The following is a 23,492-nucleotide window of genomic DNA, read 5'->3' as shown; positions in this document are numbered from 1 at the left end:
ACGGGAAATACCTCTCTTGGGGCCGGACTGAAAATAGCTCGATTCTGAATTACACACCAGACGGTGGGATTTCGACCACCATTTCCTCAATAAAGTTCCACAGGCTCTTCAAAGATTCCCATCCTTTAAGGAATAAGGTCCCTTTTCATCCTAGTTCCTGTTTAGACTTTAGGTAAACTCTGGCCAACGGGACCAGCGAATAATATCAACACTGGACGGGAATATATCATCACACATTAGTTTACTGTACATATAACAGAATGTGTGAATAAATCATGATTTATGCAGGTTCAGGTGGCATTATGCTGATAAATCTGAAATACTATTTAGAGATCGACATATAACTTGTCAGTAAAGCAATTCATTTTCATCCTCCAAAAAAAGTTGCGATGGGAAATACAATGACAGAATGTGTTTGGCAAGAGAAACCTCTCCTTGTCATTACGTCAACTAAAAGGAGGCCACACAAATTCAACGTGTGTTTTCACAGTGAACCGTCTCATTGTCTCAAGAGCTGCTCTGTAATTTGGAAATAGACCCCATCATCTTTGCTAGTGTGGCTACAGTGCAAACTACTACCACATGCCACACACTCTTTTATTTATGTGATTCAGGTGCATAATATCATAGTTTAGGCTCTGAATCCAGCTTGAATAGTTGTAGACTTTGAGTAAAGGTCCAGTGCTCAAGGACACAATGGTAATTGCTTATTGCTAAGCTTATTTGTTTGTTTGTTTAAAATTGTCATGACGAGAAATCAAATTTGCCTCATTTTGATATTGGGTGACCTGTGACGTCACACGGGCAAATACATTTGCATATGACTGCCTCCATAACAAGACATCGACCAATAGTTATACGTCATCGCACCATAGGCCCCGCCCACTGGAGTTCAGTAGCTTATTAATGTCTGACATTTGCCTGCACTGCATGTGAGCATCGCGTTGGATGTAGCGGGTGGACGTTTATACTGGGTGCCTCTCATTTCTTATTCGTGCATCCTGGTTTCCTTTCCTCACTTCCTTTCTTCGCGTCTCAGCTCCGGCCTATTAGGATGCAAGGGAAGGATACACCTGTGTATCCTCGCTCATGAATCCTCAAGAAGCTTCCTCACTCCTCATTCCTCGCCTTCTTGTGGTGCATTTAGAAAATTGAGATGTCCTTCAAGATGGCTGACTGCGATCGGTTTCCGGGTCACGGGCTGGAGGACGTAGGAGCGAGGAAACGAGGAAGCATCAATTTGAGGATTGAGAAGCGCCTAGTTTATGCAGTGATGTTTACTGACAAGCCTTAAAGGAGCCGCCCCTTAAAAACTGATCATTTCAGATAAAGGGTCAGAATGAAGGTTGAAAATTATTGTTGAAATAATTAAAGGTTGAAAACCCCTCAAGGAACATAAAAAAAAAAAAAAAAAAACGTCATGACCCCTTTAAAATATTAATGGATGACGGTCAGTACTGCAATATAAAGTATTTATTTATTGAATGTGTTTTATTATTTCTTTTAGAACATCAATGGGCAACGATCAATATTGTGAATTCATTTATTTATTGTCATGTTTTTTTTTTTTTTTTTTTTTTTTACATCAAAGGATGATGGTCAATTTGGGGAAATCAAGCATTTATTAATTAATTTATTTAATAGCATGTTCTTTTATTATTTAATTTAAAACATTATTGGTCAATATTGTGAAATCAAGTTTTTTTTTATCACTTTTATGTTTTTATAACATTTAATTTAAAACATTAATAAAATTATTGCGGCAATTCTAATTTCTTTGTGCTGCAAAGAAGTATTAATCTCCATAAACTGTAAGGTATGCTAGATGCAGATTAAGCCATGGATCTAACAACACTGTCAATGATGCTGCAAATCCTTTTCAGTGTAGGATTAGATGTAATCTGTGGCCATAAAGTTGCCATCTCATCTGACAGTAAAAATATGTTGAGGTATTAAAGAAAGCCGTGTTATGGTGAGAACTCTGAAAGCGTGGAGAAACAGATGGGAGCCATGTATACTAGACAAAATACAATGGAGATTCCTCTGTATTCCTTATTTCCTTTATTACAAAGATGACTTGGACAGATAGACATGGAGAGAAAACATCTGGTTGTCGATTCAGGAAGACAATAATGCTAAACTGACAGATGGAGCAAATGGACAGAATAGTTAGAATGTTATGATTCCCTAGAGTGTCTGACTAGAGCAGAATGCAGCGTTGTGGGATGTGGGATTGTTGCAGAATCCTGATCTGCTGCTGGAGGTGACCTGCTGACGTGTACAATCAAGACTAGATGAAGCCCAGTGGTTATGTTCAGGTTGTACTTAAACTGAGTTTGGGTGATTTTTATATGCAGATGTCTTCATTTTTCATAATATAGTGAGACTCAAAGAGAAATTTCAAGCAAGTTTAGGGTCTAAATCTAGGATTCTATTTTAAACTTGAAAGAAAAAAGTTGTTTGAACCTTTTGAAAAATTTAAAACATAAAATATGTAAAACTCAAACATTTGTATATTTAAAATAGAAATGAAATACTACTTGCACTGTTTGATTTAGATCAAAGGGGTCATGACATGGATTATTTTTATTTGTTCCTTGAGGTTCACTTATAACGTTAATAAAGTTTGCTCAACAACAAAACAAATATATATATGCAGAAAAACAATAATTTGTAACACTATGTCTGAAATGATCAGTTTTTAAGAGGTGGATCCTTTAAGGCTTGTCAGTAAATGGCCACTGATTGGCTAACGTCACTGCATAGGAAACAGTATCAACCCACTATTGCACTTGAGTAAGTGTTTTGAAAAAATTATCTATATAAAACCCTTACAGACAAAGCATTATGAAATAATTTACTTGCGGTTTGTGATGCAGCTGCTGTCAGATACAGTTGGCTACTTCATCTGTCACCAAAAGTTTCTTTACCAACTTTCCATTACACTGTGCCTCATTTACAAAACAAAATGCTCCGAACAAACATTTAATCCTCCAAAACGATTCAGGAATCAGGACGCCACTAAAATAAACCATCCTCTTGTTTCTGATGCAGGAATCCTTCTGAAGTCCGTATAGAGACACAAATTAGGTGATTATGGACGCGTCAAAGCGTTCACTTTTGTCCTGTTGTCGACGGATTTAAGAGTGTGGAGTATGTCAGAAACTGAACAGCTCATTCATCTACTATAATTAGGGTTGGGTATTGGTTAGGTTTTATCCGATACCAGTACCTACTCGGTATTTTTCAAACGGTTCCGGTGCTTAAACGGTTCTTGAAACGGTACTTAAGAAAACTAAACCGCACACACTTTATCAAAAAAATAATACCTCTGTGTGTGTGTGTGTGTGTGTGTGTGTGTGTGTGTGTGTGTGTGTGTGTGTGTGTGTGTGTGTGTGTGTGTGTGTGTGTGTGTGTGTGTGTGTGTGTGTGTGTGTGATTTTCTGAAAAAGATTTTCTGATTTCTGATTAAATTAAAAATTGTGCCCTTTAAAAGGCTACTGATGTAGCACAAAGCACAAAATTTTGTCTTCTCATATTATGACTTTTACAAAACAGAGAAATATCTGACACTGAGCAGAAATATTTAACACACAGTATAGCCATATAAATATACTTGATATTGATATACTTCATACTTGATATTCAAGATTTGCAGTTGGCATTAAAATACTAGACTTACCCGAAGAGGAACACTGGCAGCTGAACTTGAACTTTAGTCAAGCGTGTCAGAGGTTTTGGGTTCTAATCCACATTCGTATTTTTTTTTTTTTTTTTTTTTTAAACCGATTATATTCATCAGTGGTTGTATATCAAGCAGGGACACTTTGTGTCCATTATATTTTGAGATTTCACCAGAACGAATAGATATGAGGCGCCGTCTAGGGCTTAAATCAAACTTCATTCACGCACATATGAAACCCTTGCATACACATGTACTAGGTAGTCACACATACATGTATATACTGCTGAATGCTCAAACTAATACATATGAAATGCACAACTTCTAAAGTCGCTCACGCACACACACGCAAACTCTACATACACGAGACGCGCGGAACTCTCCGCGCACATACTCATCTGAGACGCGAGCACACACACACACACACTCACACACACACACACAAACTCTCCGCGCACATACTCATCTGAGACGCGAGCACGCACACACAAACACTCCGCGCACATAATCATATAGACGGCGCCTCATAAATAGATCGATCTCCGCAACGTATTGAAGCGCGCGTCCGAGTGAAGCCAAGTGTGTGAGCGAGCCAAGAGAAAACACTGTATCCGCGTCACTGATCGCAGCGGCAACGAGCACTTTGATCACTTGATTTAAAAAACACATTTCAGCGCTAGATCCAGGGGCGTCGCTAGACACCTTTTACTGGGGCACGTGCCCCAGTATAAATCTGCTGTGCCCCAGTAAATCTGAAGTTTGAGTTTAACAATTTATTGTATTCGTCAGTGTATTTAATATGAATTATATTGTAGGGTAATAGAAATTCTCTATTTGCAACGCAGTAATAAAACAATCAACGCTTGTAAAAGCGACGCAGTTTAACCGAAAACAGAAACTGAACCGCGCGACAGAAATCCATGTCCGCGAGCGTCTGTTTCCAAGCAACTGCAGTGCAGCGCGCACATATTTGAACACACTGAAGTCCGGTCAGGTGTTGGCACGCTATTATAGGCTATGAAAACATTACGAAACAAAAGTTTGTAGATAATACAAATAATCTTATTTTTATTCATTATTGGCTTCTGTAGATGGACATCAGACCTTTTTTTTTTTTTGTACGAAGCAGGGACAGGGAAGCAGAAAGGAGAGATGATTAGTTTGAGGTAAGACTTGATAAACAATTTACATCATCAGACATCAGATGCAAAAGCATCAAGCCTCAGAAAAACCCATATGAAAAACCTCTGCCAAGAAATGGAATTGCACTTTACTATAGGCAAAAAAAACTTTTATACAGAAAAAGAGTGCACTAGTCTCGCATTAGCCTACAATGAATGAGAGAAGTGCAACGTGCATTATGGCGGAATAAGTCCCGTATTTTGTTCCGATCAGACTGTAAAAGAAGACGGACGACGCCGTAGCCTACTCTCTCTTCCATTGAAGAAAAGTGACGCCTAAGTCTTTGAGTCTGCGCAGTAGTGAGCGTGAAGTGAGAAACTTAGTTTTGAGAAAGAAAGAAATCATTTTTACCCCCTTGAATTTCTGTTTATATGCATTCTGTTTACATGCATACACACACACACACACACACACACACACACACACACACACACAGAGACAGTGCTTTAGAAATAGAGTTGAGTTTCTGACTTGCCATTTTTGCATATTCAGTGTGTGTGTGTGTGTGTGTGTAGATCCGTATACATATATGAGCTACAATATATTGTTTCAGAGCAGCTTCACAATAGTAACAAATTAAAAAATCGCCTGAAAAGCAGCTTGGCCAACAAGCCAATAGTGTCAATATTCAGTTAATAGTCACTTCAGTGTTGATTCAGTTCAGTTCAATAACTGTATCAAACATCCTGTATAATATATAGTGTTTTTGGGCACATACATGTACATGTGACAAACTCCCATACACTTCCACTGCACACTGAACAAGCATCATCCTCATTCATTGGATCATTCATTGCAACATTTATCCTTTGTTTAAGAATCTATTATCTGCTTGATAAATAATTTATGCTATGCTGCCCACTAACATTCTTTTAAAGCTATTGTTATCAAATTTTTTGCCTTTCAAACACCTTAAAATACACATATGTAGGTCTGAGAAATCCAAATTTTCTCGGGGGAGCATGCCCCCGAACCCCCCTAGGTTAGCCAACTACCCAGCCTGGTGTTTTTTTTAAAACAAAACACCCCTGCCTGCAGCAATGTATAGCACAGAAAATACACTCAATGTTGTGTTCTGTACTACTGTCTTTGATTGTTTGTGATAACAATGAATCATTCTTTCGGATATCGGTATGCCACGGCCTCCTTAGTTACTTTTGCTATCTCAGACAAAAATGGGGGACCTGTGCCCCAGTAGAGCTTTATGTCTAGCAACGCCCCTGGCTAGATCTCTTATTTAACAAACGAACTAAATGAATGCTCTGCTGGTTAACTGGAGATGTTTTATTATTGGATCATTAGTGCCGCGAGATGTTTTATAGGGGGCGGTAAAAAACGTCAGGCACCGAAAGTTTCGTTCTTATTCGGTCTGGTTACTACCGTTTACGTCGGAACCGGTTGCCTATTGGAACCGAGTTTCGGTACCCAACCCTAACTATAATACAGTGTAGCGTCAGTGATTAAAATGGGTTCTATTTGCGTTTGACGTGATGCTCACATGCAGTGCAGGCAATGTCAGACATTAAGTGACTGAATGGGCGGGGCCTATGGTGCGATGACGTATAACTATTGGTCCATGTTTTGATCTGGAGGCAGTCATATGCAAATGCACTTGCCAGTGTGACATCACAAGTCACCGAATATCAAAACGAGCTGTTTTTCGAGCTTGATTATTAAATGCTTTGTTTATAATGAGGAGGGTGTTTAAGCTATGAAACTTGCAGGATGATTTATTGGTACAGAAACCTCTTATATGTCAAAAGATTAAGGCAAATTTGATTTCTCATGTCATAACCCATTTAACACCTTCAGGAGAACTGCTAAATTATCAGTCCCAGCCTCCTCCTTTTCATTTCTCTTCCTTTTTTTCCATTTCCTCGCCAACTTTGTGAACAACACTTCTATCAATCTCTGCAGCTCATTTTTAATCAATTCATTTCATAATTACATTCCTGTAGTCCGTTATAATCCCCACAAGGAGCATTCTATACCAAAGACATTTAAAACATTTGACAGCTCCGATGACAAGAACATTAAGAGTAGAAATATGATCTCATAAAAATGTCCTTTTGTTGCCACATCAGCAGCTTTCTTCTGAAATCTGAATCATATCAATAATCCATAGAGTCTATGCAGCATGGGCAGCTGCAAACCTGTTCTAATTTACTCGTGGACTATATCAGTGAAGTTAATAGTTTTTTATTTATTTATTTTTTGCACACAGCAAAGAATCTTATAGTTTTGTTTTTCTGTAAAAATACCAAACAGCCTTATAATATTCACTGAAACTCTTGCCTCCACCAGCTCTTAAATTATTTGGAATGATAAATAAATAAATATTAATTAATATTAATAATAATAAAAATAATAACTTGACAGGCTCACTATGGGAACAACAAGAGGGTGAATATATGTTTTCATTTTATTATGGAAGCTTGTTTCCGCTATGGAATAATAATAAAAAAAGGTAATAGTGACTTTTCCTTACAAGTGTGAGTTGATATCTCTCAATTCTGACTTTATAACTCGCGAGATTCCAAAATATAAAAACTCACAGTTCCCCCCCAACAAAGTCAGAATTGCAAGTTTATATCTCATAATTCTGACGTTTTTGTAAATAGTCCGAATTGTGACCAATTAAAACAAACTTCCCTATTTTCGAGTATACAGGCTACTACTCGAAAAGAAATCTTACAATGATCATTTTGTCATGTTTCATTGTTATTTTATTGTTCTGTCGGTTTATGCATAAACCTAAGTACGTTATTATTTAATTTCTTATTTTCTGTCTTCTTTTTTTTTCTTGAAAAGCTGTATTTCTTCTATTATATGTAAGTTTGTTGAGATGGAGAAGTCTGCACACTGATTGATGGTGTGCTTTTGTTACCTTGATCAGAGTACATGATTACACTTGTCTCATCCTGCATGGCTTCTCACTCTATAGTCATATCCTGTAGGCACAATCTTTTGAAAAATCAATGTCATGCGACATTTATCAGTAGATTTTATCCTTTGCACATATTTTTTTGTCTTTTATAAAGTAGGCTACCAATGAGGAAAAATGTAAATATTCTAGATTGTAGTTATTTGACACTGGATTTTGCCAGGACTCAGTCAGTCCTGAACTGCATCTTGTGATGAAGTAGTTGTTAATTTTTGCAGGGAAAGCCCTGTTCGAGCCTGTAACCAAGCAGCTGTGTCTGACACTTGATACACACTTGTGTGTGTGTGCATGTGTGCGTGCGTGTTTAACAAAATCACAATTAATTTCATTATTCATGAAAAAAAAAAAAAATGAAAAAAGCCCTTATATTGTGTCTGGTGATTTCTATTTGCAAAAAAACTTTTGATGGCAAAAAGAAACTGACTTAAATCCATCACTTAAAGCTGTCTGACAACTGTCACTTCATTTGTCAAGCAAAGAAAAAAAAGTGAAGGAACTAAGTCATTAATGCATAAGCTACTTTGTTGTATACCTATGGGTTTCTTTGCCATTCTCTGCTTTATCCAGCCGGCGGGAAACATGCAGATCTTTCTGGCACGTTACAGTTGTGAAGAAGGCTTCTGGCCTGGATGGTTGAGCATTCCTTGCATTTTCTCTTTTCAATCCAGCCAGTCCACACAACAAAAGATCAATTGTGTGGACACCACAGTAGTGTGAGCGAGTTTCCATCTCTATTCCCATCACTTAAAACCAGGGAAGCTTGAAGACAGTCTTACTCTTGTCTTTTGGTTAGTTGTTGAGTGTGATGTGTATAGGCTTACAACACTGCTGCATTCTGTCCAGACTGGGATCTATTTCTGGAGTTACATAGTATTGTTTCATCAGTAAATAAATATATATTCATAGATATACAGTATACAGTTGTTTGCCCCTGCTGACAGCCCTGGTTTAGTACAGCTGCAATGCCTGTCAACATCTCCTCTGCTTTCATATAGGCTACACCCTTATAAACCAGCTTGAACAATGGATAAAAGCAAGTCGCTGATTCACTCTTTCAGATTCTTTTCGGGTAAGAACATGTTCTACATCAATGAGAACAATGCTAAACTCACTTATATTTTGTGGATATGTATTCCACACACCTGACACGGCTAATAATACACAAAAATGTGCTATAGACATGGTATCCAGCAAACACCCATAAAGTACAAAAATGTGCTATAGACTTATTGGTATCCAACAAACACCCATTTCTAAAGTCCAAAAATGTGCTATAGACTTATTGGTATCCAACAAACACCCATTTCTAAAGTCCAAAAATGTGCTATAGACATATTGGTATCCAGCAAACACCCATTTCTAAAGTACATGCAGTGTGCACAGTCATTTGTATTAAAATGAGACTTTGTCCCTTGAGCTGCTGATTGTAATACATTCCTACAGCAGCAGCTTGATGACTCTGTTTAACTCCATTTTGTGAAACAGCTTGTATGGCATTTCTTTGTTACTCTCTTGTGATTGTGACCCTTGTACTTCTGTAGAATACCTCCCTAGTGGAGTCATCCTAAGGATTTGTGGTATCCTGGGAACATCTCCTTAAACAGTGTCCCTAAAACGCAAGCTTTATTTATTTCAGATTAGTTGTACCATCTTTTCAGTGATGGTAGGACATGTATATAGTTGACTTGCCAACATCAACTAAAACTAATGGCTTTGGGTCTTTTTGCATTCAAATGTTTTCTTTGTTCGTGGGCTTTTGCCTTCATTAATAGGGCAGTGGAGCTCTAATGTATCACGAGAATGAGAACAAAACTGCATTCCATCATGTAAATTTTTAACTTATGTGATGTAGATTCAGTTTACTTAACAGAGATCTTTAACAGGGGGTCTGCAACCAATCGTAAACAAATTTTTGTAACTTCAACCAATCCTCAAAAAGCAAGAATTCAGTTTAAATTTCTCTTCACAGTAAAATGTAATGTAATGTAAACTAACCCAACAAACCATTCATAATAAATAATGTAAATACATTTATGTATACATCTCTCAGTCCACCAAGGGGTTCATTGAAGTGAAAAAACATTCAGACACTCAATTTAAAAAATGCTGCCTGGAAAATGGATTTGTTTTATTGAAAGGGTAACATTGCCCCCTACTGGTGCCGAGGCCAGTTAAAAATGTAAGCATACTGACAGACATTTGCTTCACAAATATAAAGATGTGATTTTGTACTGTAACCAATTATTACTTCATTAGGTGCCTTAAAGGGATAGTTCACTCCAAAATGTTGTCATTACTTACTCACCACTCACCCTCAAGTGGTTCCAAACCCGTACGAGTTTTTTGAAAAATGTTGGTAACCAGTTGACGGTAGCCATTGACTTCCATAATGGGAAAAAAAATACTGTGGAAGTCAATGGGTTCCAATAACTGTTTGATTACCAACATTCTTTAAAACATTTTCTTCTGTGTTCAACATAAGAAACTCATACAGGTTTGGAACAACATGAGGGTGAGTAAATGATGACAATGTTTTTGGGTGAACGATCTCTTTAAAGGAGAACTCCGGTCAATTTTAACATTGAGCTCATTTTTTTGTACATTTGGAGTGCTGTCAATACAGAGAACAACGACAAAAAATCGGTGTTGCCTACACCGAGTTATTCTATTTTTAAAATTTGCACCCTGTTGAGTAATCAATTGCTGAGTTCACGTGCGTGATCATAGGTAACTAAACCTATGCGCGTGAACTCGGCAATCGACTACTTTGGACTTCAACCGAAAACAGGATGTAAACACAGGTATGTGCGCTGGCTGAAATAACATCATTTTTATTAATATCTTTCACATCTACTGCAGTCAGATTCACTCGTGTTCACTCAGAAGGAATCACTCACATTTTCTGGGCACTTGTAATGACACATCAAGGATGTTAAGAGGCTAAAAGCAGGTTTAAAACTTGCCCCATTGAAGTCAACAGGGTGCAAATTTTAAAAATAGAATAACTCGGTGAAGGCAACACCGATTTTTGTCGTTGTTCTCTGTATTGACAGCACTCCAAATGTACAAAAAAATGAGCTCAATGTTAAAATTGACCGGAGTTCTCCTTTAAGGCGTTGGGTAAAAAAGCAATGAAGATGAAAATAAAATCAAGTTGAAAGTGCCATTAAAAAGGTAAGAATTATATAAAGCATTTAATCTAGCTCTCTCTTAACAGTTATATTAAAGGGGTCATATAATGCCATTTTTGTACAAGCTAATATGATTCTTTAGGGTCTAAATTAAAAGTTTGTAATATACTTTAATTAAAAATTCTCATTAGTATTGTAAGAAAACACTAATTTTACCTGGTCAAAAACAGCTCTGTTTTCAGCACGCCGTTTCAGTGCATGTGTCTTTAAATGATAATGAGCTTTGCTCACCCCGCCCCTCTGTTCTGTGCGTACACCGTTTCTAACACAATAACCACGCGTTGTTCATTATAAACGTGGGATTATGAATTATATTGAGAAGGTCGTACATAGAAAACATGCCGTAATGTACCCTGAGTGTAAACCTTAGATGCATTCATTGTGAAGCCTGCAGCAAGGTTTGCAAATTTCGCATAGATTATTATAAATACTAATATAAAGGTTAATAAAACATTACACTCACATTTTCTGGAGGTTCAGCAGGAACACGTTGGTACCGATCCGGTTTTTTCTCGTTTGTAAAGCTGTCTGGTGTGAAATGATTCGCGCAAACATGAAAGCATGGACGATCGTGGGGAATCCCCGTGAGGGAATCCCCGCGTCAATCCTTTGGGCATATCGCTTCAAAAACAAAACTCTTCAACGGCTCGGATTTAGGAACATCCAAATTACTGCTGTGTTCCTTATTTCATCTAAGAACAGAACACCACAATCGCTTAGACGCCATTCTGCTCCAGCATATCCACAATGGCGGACTACTAAGACGGCTGTCACAGCTCACTCAGGGCGGGTCTTGTGTTGCAACACAGCTGTCAATCACAATCGCGGGAGGGGCGTACGATCTTATGACGTCACAATATCGAACGGCTTGATTTCAGAGAGGGTCAAACATATAAGGAGATTAAAACAAAACCACTGGATGGATTTTTATCATGATAGGATGGTTGTGTACAGGCACTGCCAACAGACATTTCAGTGCAATCAACTTGTAGAAGTGCATGTACCATTATATGACCCCTTTAATCTAATTTGTTGAACAATATATATTTGTTGAAATATACAACTAAAACCATAAAATCATTTTTGTTACTTAAAATAATATAAACACTATCTGAAATAAAATATATAGAAACAATTTTAGATAGTTGCAAAGGCAACATTTCTCATTTGCATTTAGTTTAACTTGATGTACAGTACTAAAATAACACAGAAAATGATAAAAACTATATAAACATAACTTAAAAAACTTTAACTAAAATTAAAATGAAAATATAAAATTCTAAATATTAATAAGAACTATAAAAGTAAAATAATTACTAATAATTTGTTACATTTACACAGCGCTTTCTCAAAGCGCTTTGCATAGAAGGGGGAATCTCCTTCTCAATTATCCTAGTTTTAGACAAACACCAAACATTCACAAAGTTTTGTTTTCCTCCAGGTAAATACAGGAATCTTTATTTGAATTATCATCTGGAGACTTACATTAATTCCAAGCAGACAAGCGTGGCATGAAAACAACCACACTGTAAACGGTTAGATTTCAACATTATTATAATTGACAAAAACAAATCTGCCTTATATCTGCACTTCATGATGCTCTGCTGAACAGATTTCCTTCAGTGGTCCCGAAGATACTCATGATTTATCTGATGTGTGATGAACGGTCCCACTTTATAATCCTCAAAGCCGCATGAATCTGACCTATTAAAACATGGTTCAACAAATCAAAATAGAGTTGAACACACATCCACTTTAGGCAATCTCAACTGCAATATTTCTGTTGCAAAATCACCATCATGAGAAAGTACAACAATCAATATTACTTTGCAATTAATGACAGCAGCTTCTCACCTTGTAGTTTTTTTTTATGTATAATATTTCATTTTGGACCGATGTAGGTAACCGTTTTCCCAGTCTTTTTCAGTGTTTCCAGAAGAACATCTGTGTCTTTGTCTGACTCAATGAAGACCTTCTTATTGGTGAGATCAATGTCAAACTTGACATCTGCTAAAAAACACAACTGAACTATGAACTATGACAAAGACTTAAAGGGACAATGTCCCCACATGAAAAGGCACATCTAATTAAAAAAAAAAAAAAGAAAACAAAAGGAAGTTAAGCTACATTTAGGCTATGATGTTTTTAACCAATGTAGTTTCACTTTCACAAACATCTAGTTTAATAGCTTTGATATGTTAACACGCACGGTTAAAATGACTTAGAGCAGGAGACTGTTTGAAATATGAAATATTGAAATGCCTAACTTACCCAGTTTGTTAAGCACTCGAGTTACTGCACCAGAGCATCCCTCACATGTCATGTCAACAAAAAACTCGTGAGTCTGTCCGTGAGAGAAGAAAACATATTTGATTCAATTCTAAGAGAGGATCACAAGCTAGCTACAAAGCTAAGTCTGCGAAGTTATCTTTAAAAAAAAGTGATTTACGATATCCAGATATCTGGCAGCAAAATAAACGGATCTTTGTGAGTTCAATTTTATGATTAAATGTGTAATTACCGTCATGATAGATCCGATTGTCTCTCAACCAGCTCAAAAGTCTCGCTTTTGCTGGGACTGTTGCTGCACAGATGATGACGCGCTGTTTAGTTGAGGGCTTATCACTAAATTACTAATATTTTGGACCAAAAGCGTTCATTTGAAACAATAACTAAACGTACATATATCCACTCAAAGTGCGCATGTTGCGAGAGACTCTTCTATAATAGATATCACGTTTGTGTTACGGTTACGAGGCAACGAGTTACTTTTCATACAATGTGCAAGCGTTTTAAAACGTACAATACATAATTTTACATGATCCCTTATGCTCGACGCTCCCTCTGCAGGAATAATAATAATAATAATAATAATAATAATAATAATAATAATAATAATAATAATAATAAAACAAGCAAGCAAACAAATAAACAAATAAATAAAATAAGAAAACAAATAAGAAATACAAAAAAAATAAAAAATAATGCGGATTATACCGAATGTTATTGTTTCAACATAATTTACGTTCGTTTTAATTTTACCAAAGGCGCAACATGGGATGTGGATACAATTTAAGAGTCAAACTCTTTCATTTTCAAAACAGAAACATTAGTCATGTTTGTTGGTTTGCTCTGTACCATGGACTGTAAAGGCAGAAGTGAAATCAGCTGACTGACACGTGTTAATGGTCATGTGACAGCGGCATCAGTGGGTGGACGAGCGCGTCGCGTCGCGTCGCGTCGCTGCAGAATCAGATCTTAGCGGATAGCATTACAATTCGGAAAGCAGATTCGGATCAGGTCATGTCTGCTCGTCTGTTCGCGTCTGTGCTGATAGCATATCCGGGTTCAGATATGGACTTTATGAGCTTCATATAGTAGGTGTATATCATTCAGCTGTGCTTACGGTAAGTCCAAGTCTGTCATCTCATGTATGTGATGTTAGCTATACATTAGCATAAACAAGAGACAAGACCTTCAGTTGTTGACAGCATTGATAGCTGAAGCCTGTCGAGAACTTCTGGACATTACTGGCTATTTTTGAAAGCATTACTCTTTATTATTACAGATTACTGTCGTGAACGCTCTAAAGGGAGACATTAAATGAAAATACTCTTCAAAATTGAGTGCTTCATAGTATTTCCTAGTGCTATTTCCTAATAGAATATAATAGTTATCCTGGTAACACTTTACGATAAGGTTCATTAGTTGACATTTAGTTAATGTATTAACTAACATGAACTAATAATGACCAATACATTTGTTACAGTATTTATTAATCTTTATTAATGTTAGTTAGTAAATCCAGCTGTTCACTGTTTGTTTATGTTAGTTCACGGTGCATATAATATTATATTAGCAAATACAACCTTTGATTTTAATAATGTATTAAAAAATGTTGAAATTAATATAAACTAAGATAGAAGTCTTGTTCATTCTTAGATAATGTTAACTAAGGTAGTTAACTAATGTTAACCTTATTGTAAAGTGTTGCCGTTATGCTATAATGCATTGACCTAGTTCTATAACATTTTACAATAAGGTGTCATTAGTTAACTATGTTAGTTAACATGAACTAACTATTAACAATACTTATACAACATTTTATTATTCATATTAGTCCATTTTAATAATAACGTTTACTTATAATTTTTTTTAGAATCAAAAGATTATTTGTAATATTAGGTAATGTTTTGTGAACTAACAATGAAAATTTTAATTTTACTAACTAACATTGACAAAGATTAATAAATGCTTTGAAAAATATATTACTCATTCTTAGTTCATGGTAGCTAGCTAATGCATTTTACTAATGGGACGTCGTTGTAAAGTATTACTATAATTACTAATATAACTTTGCAAGTCTATGTCAATGTCTTTGACAGAAAAATCCAGAAATTTTAGACTGTTAGTTGTTACAGGAGAACAGAATGAGATTAACTTGGTTTCTTGATGTGTGTATTGCTTTTAACATCCTAAAACTGTTGTTCCTGTAGATTTACTTTGTTGATTAAGACTTGTATTTAGAGCATCTTTTTTTATGTAAACTGTCTATTAAATTTACTTCAATAACAGGTGAAATTCATGGCCATTAAAGTATTTTATTTTTCCATTGATCTGTTTTTATATTGATTTGACTTTTACATACCGAGACAGGGGAGTCAATGGGAACTGTTCAATTAAGGCAAAGCATGGCCACTCCAAAGTCAAACATTGACTTTAGATGTAACTGAACAGAGCTGCTTTGCATTATCATATCTGTGGTATTCATGCTCTGTTAACTGTAGCAAAAGAGCTTTATGAGTCTGTCATTTGTGGTTGAATAATTTCAGTTACGGGTTTTACTCAGTGACTGAATGAGTTTGCTGAATTGTCTAAAATATTTCCACATATGTGGTTTGGAACCGTTTCAAATAGTTGTGACATCTTTCTGACATAAACAACTGGTGTATTTCACACTCATGATATTAATATCTTCTTTACATGGTCTTTTGATGGTGTCAATATATTTCTTCTGATATTTAAGTAGGCTCTATATAGAGAGGCAGAAGAAGAAAAATATATAGAGCCTATTTAAAATGGAGAGAGAGAGCACTTTTATGTGCTACAGTTCAGTTGTAATCAAAATTATTCAACCCCCATTGCAGATCATGTTTATTTGCTACATTTACAGACTTTCAGCTGTTTGCAATGAACAAATCAAACAAAAGTAATTGAAATGGCTCAACACAGTGGTACCTGAAAATGCAACTTTTAAGGTCTTCTGCAGTCTAAAAATTATTCAACCCCCTGAATAGAATCCCTCACAACAGCACAAATGTGCTAAACAGGTGTTGTCTCAAGCACACCTGATGCAACTAATCAAGGGCTTCATTAATTGCACCAGGTGTGCTTGAGCTAGAACACATGAAAAACCTGAACTGGCTATGTTTGTTGAGTGTCACATTTGACTGCATGTTAGAAATATGGCTAAGTCAAAAGAATGGTCCAAAATTAAGAGAAGATATCACTTCCCTTCACAAACAAGATAGTAAAGGCACTAAATGTTCATAGAGACACCGTTGGAAGCATACTTTGCAAGTTCAAATTTAAAGGAACAGTGGTTACACTATCTGGACAGGACAGAAAAAGGAAGCTATCAACGGCTGCAAACAGATTTCTGAGAAGACAGGTTTAGAAAAACCCTTGAGTGACTGCAAAAGGCTTACAGCAAGACTTGGTGGCAACAGACACTGAGGTTTCAGCTTGCACAGTAAGGCACATACTAAATGCATGCGGTTTCCAACTACTGACCCAAAGGAAAAAGAAAAGTCTGCTTCAGTTTGCCCAAAATTATATCAATAAGCCACTGACATTTTTGGGATTCTGTTCTGTTGAGCAATGAAACAAAACTGAAACTTTTCAGCCCTATAGATAAGAGGTATGTCTAAAGGAAGAAGAATGAAGCATATGCTGAAAAGAACACTGTCTACAGTTAAGCATGGTGAGGCTCGGTGATGCTCTGCGGCTGCTTTGCATCCTCTGGCACTGGAAACCTGCAGCGTGTGGAAGGCAAGATTGAAATATCAGGAAATCCTAGGAGAAAACATCATGCCGTCAGTGAGGAAGCTGAAGCTTGGGCGTCATTGGACCTTCCAACAGGACAATGATCCCATGCATACCTCAAATTCCACCAAGGCTTGGTTGCAGAAGAAGTCCTGGACGATTCTACCGTGACATCACAGTCACCTGACATGAACCCCATAGAAGATCTCTGGTGGGATTTAAAGAAGGCGGTTACAGTTGCAGCACGTAAACCCAAGAATATTAATGAACTGGAGGCCATTGCTCTTGAGGAATGGGCTAATATTCATCAGAAACGCTGCCAGAAGCTGGTCACAGCAGGTCGTAACAGCAAAAGGGTGTTCTAGTAAGTACTAAAGATACTTGAAATGAAGGGGTTGAATAATTTTAAAACTGGAGAAGACATTAAAAGTTGCATTTTCAGATGAATTTGGGAAAACCATGCACCAAAACACATTTGCTGTGTTGAGCCATTTCAGTTACTTTTGTTTGATTGGGTCATTGCAAACAGCTGAAAGTCTGTACATTTTTGCCAATAAACCCGATTTGCAATGGAGGTTGAATCATCTTGATATCTGACAATTAGACAACGCATTAATAATTCTTACCTCATCATTTTCAGTGGCTGCGAATGATGCAGTAGTTCATTTGAGCTTCTGTGTGAAATTCTCACCGCTACATTAAAGTGTCAGATATGACTAATGCTGATTGCATAGTCATTTTGCATGTTTAAAATCCTCATATTGTTTTCAGCCCCAAGAGGTGACACAGAAAGGGCACTGTGTGCGTCATGCGTGTGTTCTAGGAGGGCTATTAACTCTGTTCATTTGTCTGCGATCACAGCGCCTGTAGATGCAGCGTCTCCGCAGGGAAGCTTTTGATCAGTGAAGCTATCAGTGGCAAATTACACCCTACCAAAGCAAACATGGCCTCTGATATCAACTATCAAAATGGTAAACCAATTTCCTTTGCAATATGGAACACTGTTTGTGACTGTTTTTTTTTATGTTATAAATGAATGAACAGACACACTACTGTTCAGGTCTGCACTACTGTTTTTGTAAAGAAATGAATAGTTTAATTTTGTAAGGATGCATTTAATTGATCAAAAGTGACAGTAAAGACATTTATAATGTTACAAAAGGTTTTTAATTGGAATAAATGCTGTTTTTTGAGCTTTTCTATTCATTAAAGAATCCTCAAAAACAGTGTATCGCGGTTTCCACAAAAAGATTAAGCTGCACATCAGCTTTCAACATTGACAATAATAAGAAATGTCAAATCATCATATTAGAATGTTTTCTGAAGGATTATGTGACACTGAAGACTGGAGCAGTGATGCTGAAAATACAGCTTTGCCATCACAGGAATAAATTACATTTCAAAATGTATTAAAACCGAAAATGGTTATTTTAAATGGTAATAATATTTCACAAATTATTATTGCTTTTACTGTGTTTTTGATCAAATAAATAGGCAGTCATAAGAGACTTCTTTCAAAAATATAAAAAAAATCTTGCCAATGCCAAACTTTTGAACAGTGGTGTATGTGTTTTTTTTTTGTTTGTTTTTTTTTTATTCAATGTTTAATATTATATGAAAGCTATATCTGTGTGTTGGTCCTAGGCCCAGATTTTTCTAGAAGAAACGAGAGCCCCACTGAAGATGAGCCCATCCGCTCACCTGGGTCCCCACGGCAGACAGAATATGAACGGATCGGAGGAAGGACAGGATCCTCGTAAGCACTGTGATCTTTGCCTATTAAAACTTTTATGTTCATTGACCTATTTTAATTATTATTATTTTTTTTTATTTTTTTTTAGTTTTTTTCAGACCATAATTCATTTACTAAAAGGAAATATTGGGACGGGACTGCTCGGATTGCCTCTGGCTGTCAAGAATGCAGGACTCGTGGTAGGACAGAAAATTTAATTAGGAGATTAATGCATTATGATGTTGCGGTTTTATTTTTAACTGTACTGGTCTTGTGTTCTGGTTTATCTTGTTATGAGCCTTTTGGTTTTTGAACAGGCAACACACACCGTGTTTGTTCATGTGTGTATTTCCTTCTGGTTAGAGAACAGCATTTTTGTGGGTTGTAATTTTGTTCCCACTGACTGAGATCTGGTCATGTGTTAGTATAGGGTGTAGCAAAAACTTCATTTTATATTTAAAGGGTTAGTTCACCCAAAAATGAAAATTCTGTCAGTAATTACTCACCCTCATGTTGTTCCAACTGCGTAAGACCTTCGTTCATCTTCGGAACACAAATTAAGATATTTTTGATGAAATCTGAGCCATGTCTCACTCCTCCATAGGCTGCTATGTGACCGAAACTTGCTGGCCCAGAAAAGTTATTAAAGAGATCGTTAATATAGTCCAAGTGACTCCAGTAGCTCAATCTTAAGTATATCAAGCGACGAGAATACTTTTTGTGCGCAAAAACAAACAAAAATAACGACTTTATTCCACTATTCATTTCCTTCTCTCTGGACCTCTAGTTGGTTCGCGTAGTGTTTTTGCGCAGCGCGTCTGTGTTACACGTCACCACGTAGGCTCACTATTGGCCGACGCCGGTCATGTGTGTGATGCGTGATGACGTGCAACACAGACGCGCAGCGCAAAAACACTACGAGGCCCAGAGAGAAGGAAATGAATAGTGGAATAAATTCGTTATTTTTGTTTGTTTTTGCGCACAAAAAGTATTCTCGTCGCTTGATATACTTAAGATTGAGCCACTGGAGTCACTTGGACTATATTAACGATCTTTTTAATAACTTTTCTGGGCCAGCAAGTTTCGGTCACATAGCAGCCTATGGAGGAGTGAGACATGACTCAGATTTCATCAAAAATATCTTAATTTGTGTTCCGAAGATGAACGAAGGTCTTACGCAGTTGGAACAACATGAGGGTGAGTAATTACTGACAGAATTTTCATTTTTGGGTGAACTAACCCTTTAATTTAATTTAATTTTTACTTAACTTTGTTTTATAAACTATGGTATTTGTAATGAGAAACAGAAACCGAAGCACATTTAGTATAAATATAAATGCAAAAAAAAAAAAAAATGCCATATATATTCATCACTCCTCTAATACATTTAATACATTATACATTACTATTTTAATATATTTACATTTAATATGAATATACCACATTTCTGACAAAATACCATGGTTACAGTTAGTGTTACTCAGCAAATCCATGGTAAATATTGGTGATCAGTGCGACTTCTACGAAACTTTAGTGTCACTGGTATGAAAATAGTAAAAATAAAAATGCTGGCTTTTAAGGAAACAAAATACTAGATTTATAACATTTATTTTACATTTTTAATACTTAAATCATTCATATTCTGGTTTTAAGATTTTTGTTTTCCTACCTCGATGTACACTACCATTCAAAAAAATTGTGCCAGTAAGATTTCTGATGTTTTTATTAGAGAATTTGAAGTATTTTATGCTCTTAAAACAAAAAAAAACTAACATTGTGAAATATTATTACAATATTTACAATTATTGTAAAAATATTTTACAATTATTACAATTTAGTGTTATTTAATGTATTAATGTGCTATCATGACTGTTTTCTATTTTAATATATTTTGAAATTTAATTTATTCCTGTGATGTCTAAGCTAAATTTTCAGCATCATTACTCCAGTCTTCAGTGTCACATGATCCATCAAAATCATTCTAATATGATGATTTGATGCACAAGAAACATTTCTTAGTATTATCAGTGTTTTACTTGTCAACAACTTTTGAAGAGTAATATGTACATTTTATTTATTTTTTAATATATATTTTTTCTATTTAATTTTATGCACCGGTCAATCATGACTTAAAAAAATAAATAATAGCACACCCCCAACAATCTGCGTAATTTAGTGGCCCATTCATCTCCATAGCACAAACTAAGTTTAAGAGCCATGTTTACAGCCTCTGAAGAGCACTGAAACCTCTCTCAGCATCAGCTGAGGACACAGGGACAACAAGACGCAATCTGACAGTGTTTCCCTTAAGAATGCCTCCTGCCAGACGAATATCATGCTTTGACCTTTTTTCAGTTGTATTTTTAGGGATACTTTGTGTAGTTGCACCACAACATTACTATTCCTTATCATTCCTAACAAAACCCTTCCTCCCAGATTGTTCTCTTGACTGCATAGTGGGGATGCACAAACCTAACCAGTAAAATGTTAAGAAGTGTTGTAAATATGCAGAACCAAAAGAGAGTGTACATTTTGTGTTCAACATTGATAATAATAAGAAATGTTTCTTGAGCAACAAATCAGAATATCAGAATGGTTTCTGAAGGATCGTGTGACACTGAAGACTCAAGTAATGATGCTGAAAATTCAGCTTTGACATCACAGGAATAAATTACATTTTAAATTATAGTAAAAAAGAACAGAGTTATTTTAAATTGTAATAATATTTTACAATGTGGCTTTGATTTTCATCCAGTTTGTATAGTGCATTTATGTTCAAAGAGCGGGATGACAGTTTGCAAGTTAAACAAGCTTTATCATTGGGTTGATGATGTTCTCCGCCTCTTCTTGTGTTGCAGGTGGGGCCTTTAAGTCTTCTGGCCATGGGAATAGTGGCTATTCATTGCATGAACCTCCTTGTGAAATGTGCACATCATCTAAGCGTAAAGTAAGAATTAATAGCTTGAGTAATTTTAGATATACTGCCCCTCATGTTCTTGACAGGTTTTTTGACACACAACACCCTTTTGTTATTCTGCCATGGTGAATTTGAGTTTAGTTTTGTTTGCTTTATTATTTGTATCTGGCCAGATATTTTTTTAATAAAAGTTTCAAAGCTTTATTTAGTCAGTGTTAATGGGATAGTTCACCCAAAAATGAAAATCCTGACAGTTGACGGTAGCCATTGACTTCCATAGTATTTTTTTCCCCTACTCAATGGCTACCGTCACTCTCTGGTTACCAACATTCTCCCAAATATCTTCCTCTGTGTTTAAAAGAAGAAAGAAACTTCAGGGTGAGTAAATATGACAGAGTTTTCATTTTGAACAGTCCCTTTAAACACGAATCTACCTCTCATATAAAGGGATGTCGCTTGAATTCATGGACCAAATTAGTTAAAGGAGAACTCCGGTCAATTTTAACATTGAGCTCATTTTTTTGTAAATTTGGAGTGCTGTCAATACAGAGAACAACGACAAAAATGGGTGTTGCCTACACTGTGTTATCCTATTTTTAAAATTTGCACCCTGTTGACTTCAATGGGGCAAGTTTTAAACCTGCTTTTAGCCTCTTAACATCCTTGATGTGTCGTTACAAGTGCACAGCTAATGTGAGTGATTCCTTCAGAGTGAACGCGGGTGAATCTGACTGCAGTAGATGTGAAAGATATTAATAAAAATGATAATAATTCAGCCAGCGCACATACCTGTATTTTCTTCCAGTTTTCGGTCGAAATCCATAGTAATCGATTGTCGAGTTCACGCGCGTGATCATAGGTAACTAAACATATGCGTGTGAACTCGACAATCGATTACTATGGACTTCGACTGAAAACAGGATGTAAACACAGGTATGAGCGCTGGCCGAATTAACTTTATTTTTATTCATATCTTTCACATCTACTGCAGTCAGATTCACCCGTGTTCACTCTGAAGGAATCACTCACATTGGCTGGGCACTTGTAATGACACATCAAGGATGTTAAGAGGCTAAAAGCTGGTTTAAAACTTGCCCCATTGAAGTCAACAGGGGGCAAATTTTAAATAGAGGATAACACGGTGTAGGCAACACCGATTTTTGTCGTTGTTCTCTGTTTTGACAGCACTCCAAATGTACAAAAAAAATAGCTCAATGTTAAAATTGACCAGAGTTAATCCATGGTTTAATAATTACATTTTGGTGTTTGTTCCGGAACATTTTTAGTAGAATATATAAATTACATTTTTGTGTTTCTGTCATGCGATTGACTTAAATTACACACTTTTTTTTCTTCTATTTAGGATGGGCAAGCCCTTTCTTTCCTATGGAGATGCAGTGGAGCATGGCATGGAGAATGTGCCATGGCTGAGCAGACACTCTGTGTGGGGAAGGTAACTGAACGGCTTTGTTTCAGTGCTTACAAGGCAGTTTTCTGGTTTAATTCAGTAGTCTGTTAAAGTTGACGTGCAGTTTGTGCTGTTCTCAACATAATCTTTGACCACTTGTCACTTGTGACTCTTTCAGCACCTGTTTTATGTGCAACGTCACTGTTTCACATCTTGCACATGATAGCCTATATAGTAATCTTAAACTACTGTTCAAATATTTGTAGTCTGTACAATTTGTAAAAACACAAACAAACATTTGAACAGTAGTATAGTGTGCTCACTGGACAGCTTGTCTAAATAAACTTGTGACATTTAGATTACTAAAAATGACTAAAAATAGTTAGACCTG

General features: G+C 36.2%; 2 protein-coding genes across 2 annotated transcripts in view; one reads left to right on the top strand and one right to left on the bottom strand.

The window, feature by feature from the left end:
- Nucleotides 1-12,322: 12,322 nt before the first annotated feature.
- atox1 (antioxidant 1 copper chaperone) lies at nt 12,323-13,721 on the bottom strand. Its single transcript, XM_081382406.1, has 4 exons — nt 13,521-13,721; nt 13,271-13,343; nt 12,854-13,006; nt 12,323-12,703 (listed from the first exon to the last, which is right to left on the bottom strand). The coding sequence occupies exons 1-3, from the start codon at nt 13,524-13,526 to the stop codon at nt 12,882-12,884; spliced, it is 204 nt and encodes a 67-aa protein (XP_081238532.1). The 5' UTR covers nt 13,527-13,721; the 3' UTR covers nt 12,323-12,703; nt 12,854-12,881.
- Nucleotides 13,722-14,173: 452 nt separating this feature from the next.
- Nucleotides 14,174-23,492, top strand: part of slc36a1 (solute carrier family 36 member 1) — a 53,632-nt gene continuing 44,313 nt past the window's right edge. Inside the window, exons 1-6 of the mRNA XM_081383576.1 lie at nt 14,174-14,406; nt 17,906-18,015; nt 18,689-18,800; nt 18,886-18,976; nt 21,635-21,723; nt 23,057-23,146. Of these exons, the coding sequence (XP_081239702.1) occupies nt 17,988-18,015; nt 18,689-18,800; nt 18,886-18,976; nt 21,635-21,723; nt 23,057-23,146 (410 nt within the window). The 5' untranslated portion in view covers nt 14,174-14,406; nt 17,906-17,987. The remainder of the gene's footprint in view (nt 14,407-17,905; nt 18,016-18,688; nt 18,801-18,885; nt 18,977-21,634; nt 21,724-23,056; nt 23,147-23,492) is intronic.

Source organism: Scardinius erythrophthalmus (assembly GCF_964197995.2).
Source record: "Scardinius erythrophthalmus genome assembly, chromosome: 13".
Classification (NCBI taxonomy): Eukaryota; Metazoa; Chordata; class Actinopteri; order Cypriniformes; family Leuciscidae; genus Scardinius; species Scardinius erythrophthalmus.
Note: the sequence above shows the minus strand (reverse complement) of the source record. Positions and strands in the feature narration are given on the sequence as shown.

Coding starts and splice junctions, on each gene's coding strand:
- atox1 (XM_081382406.1), bottom strand. Junction 13,007..13,270: donor TCGAGTGCTTAACAAACTGG/GTAAGTTAGGCA, acceptor GTTTTTTAGCAG/ATGTCAAGTTTGACATTGAT.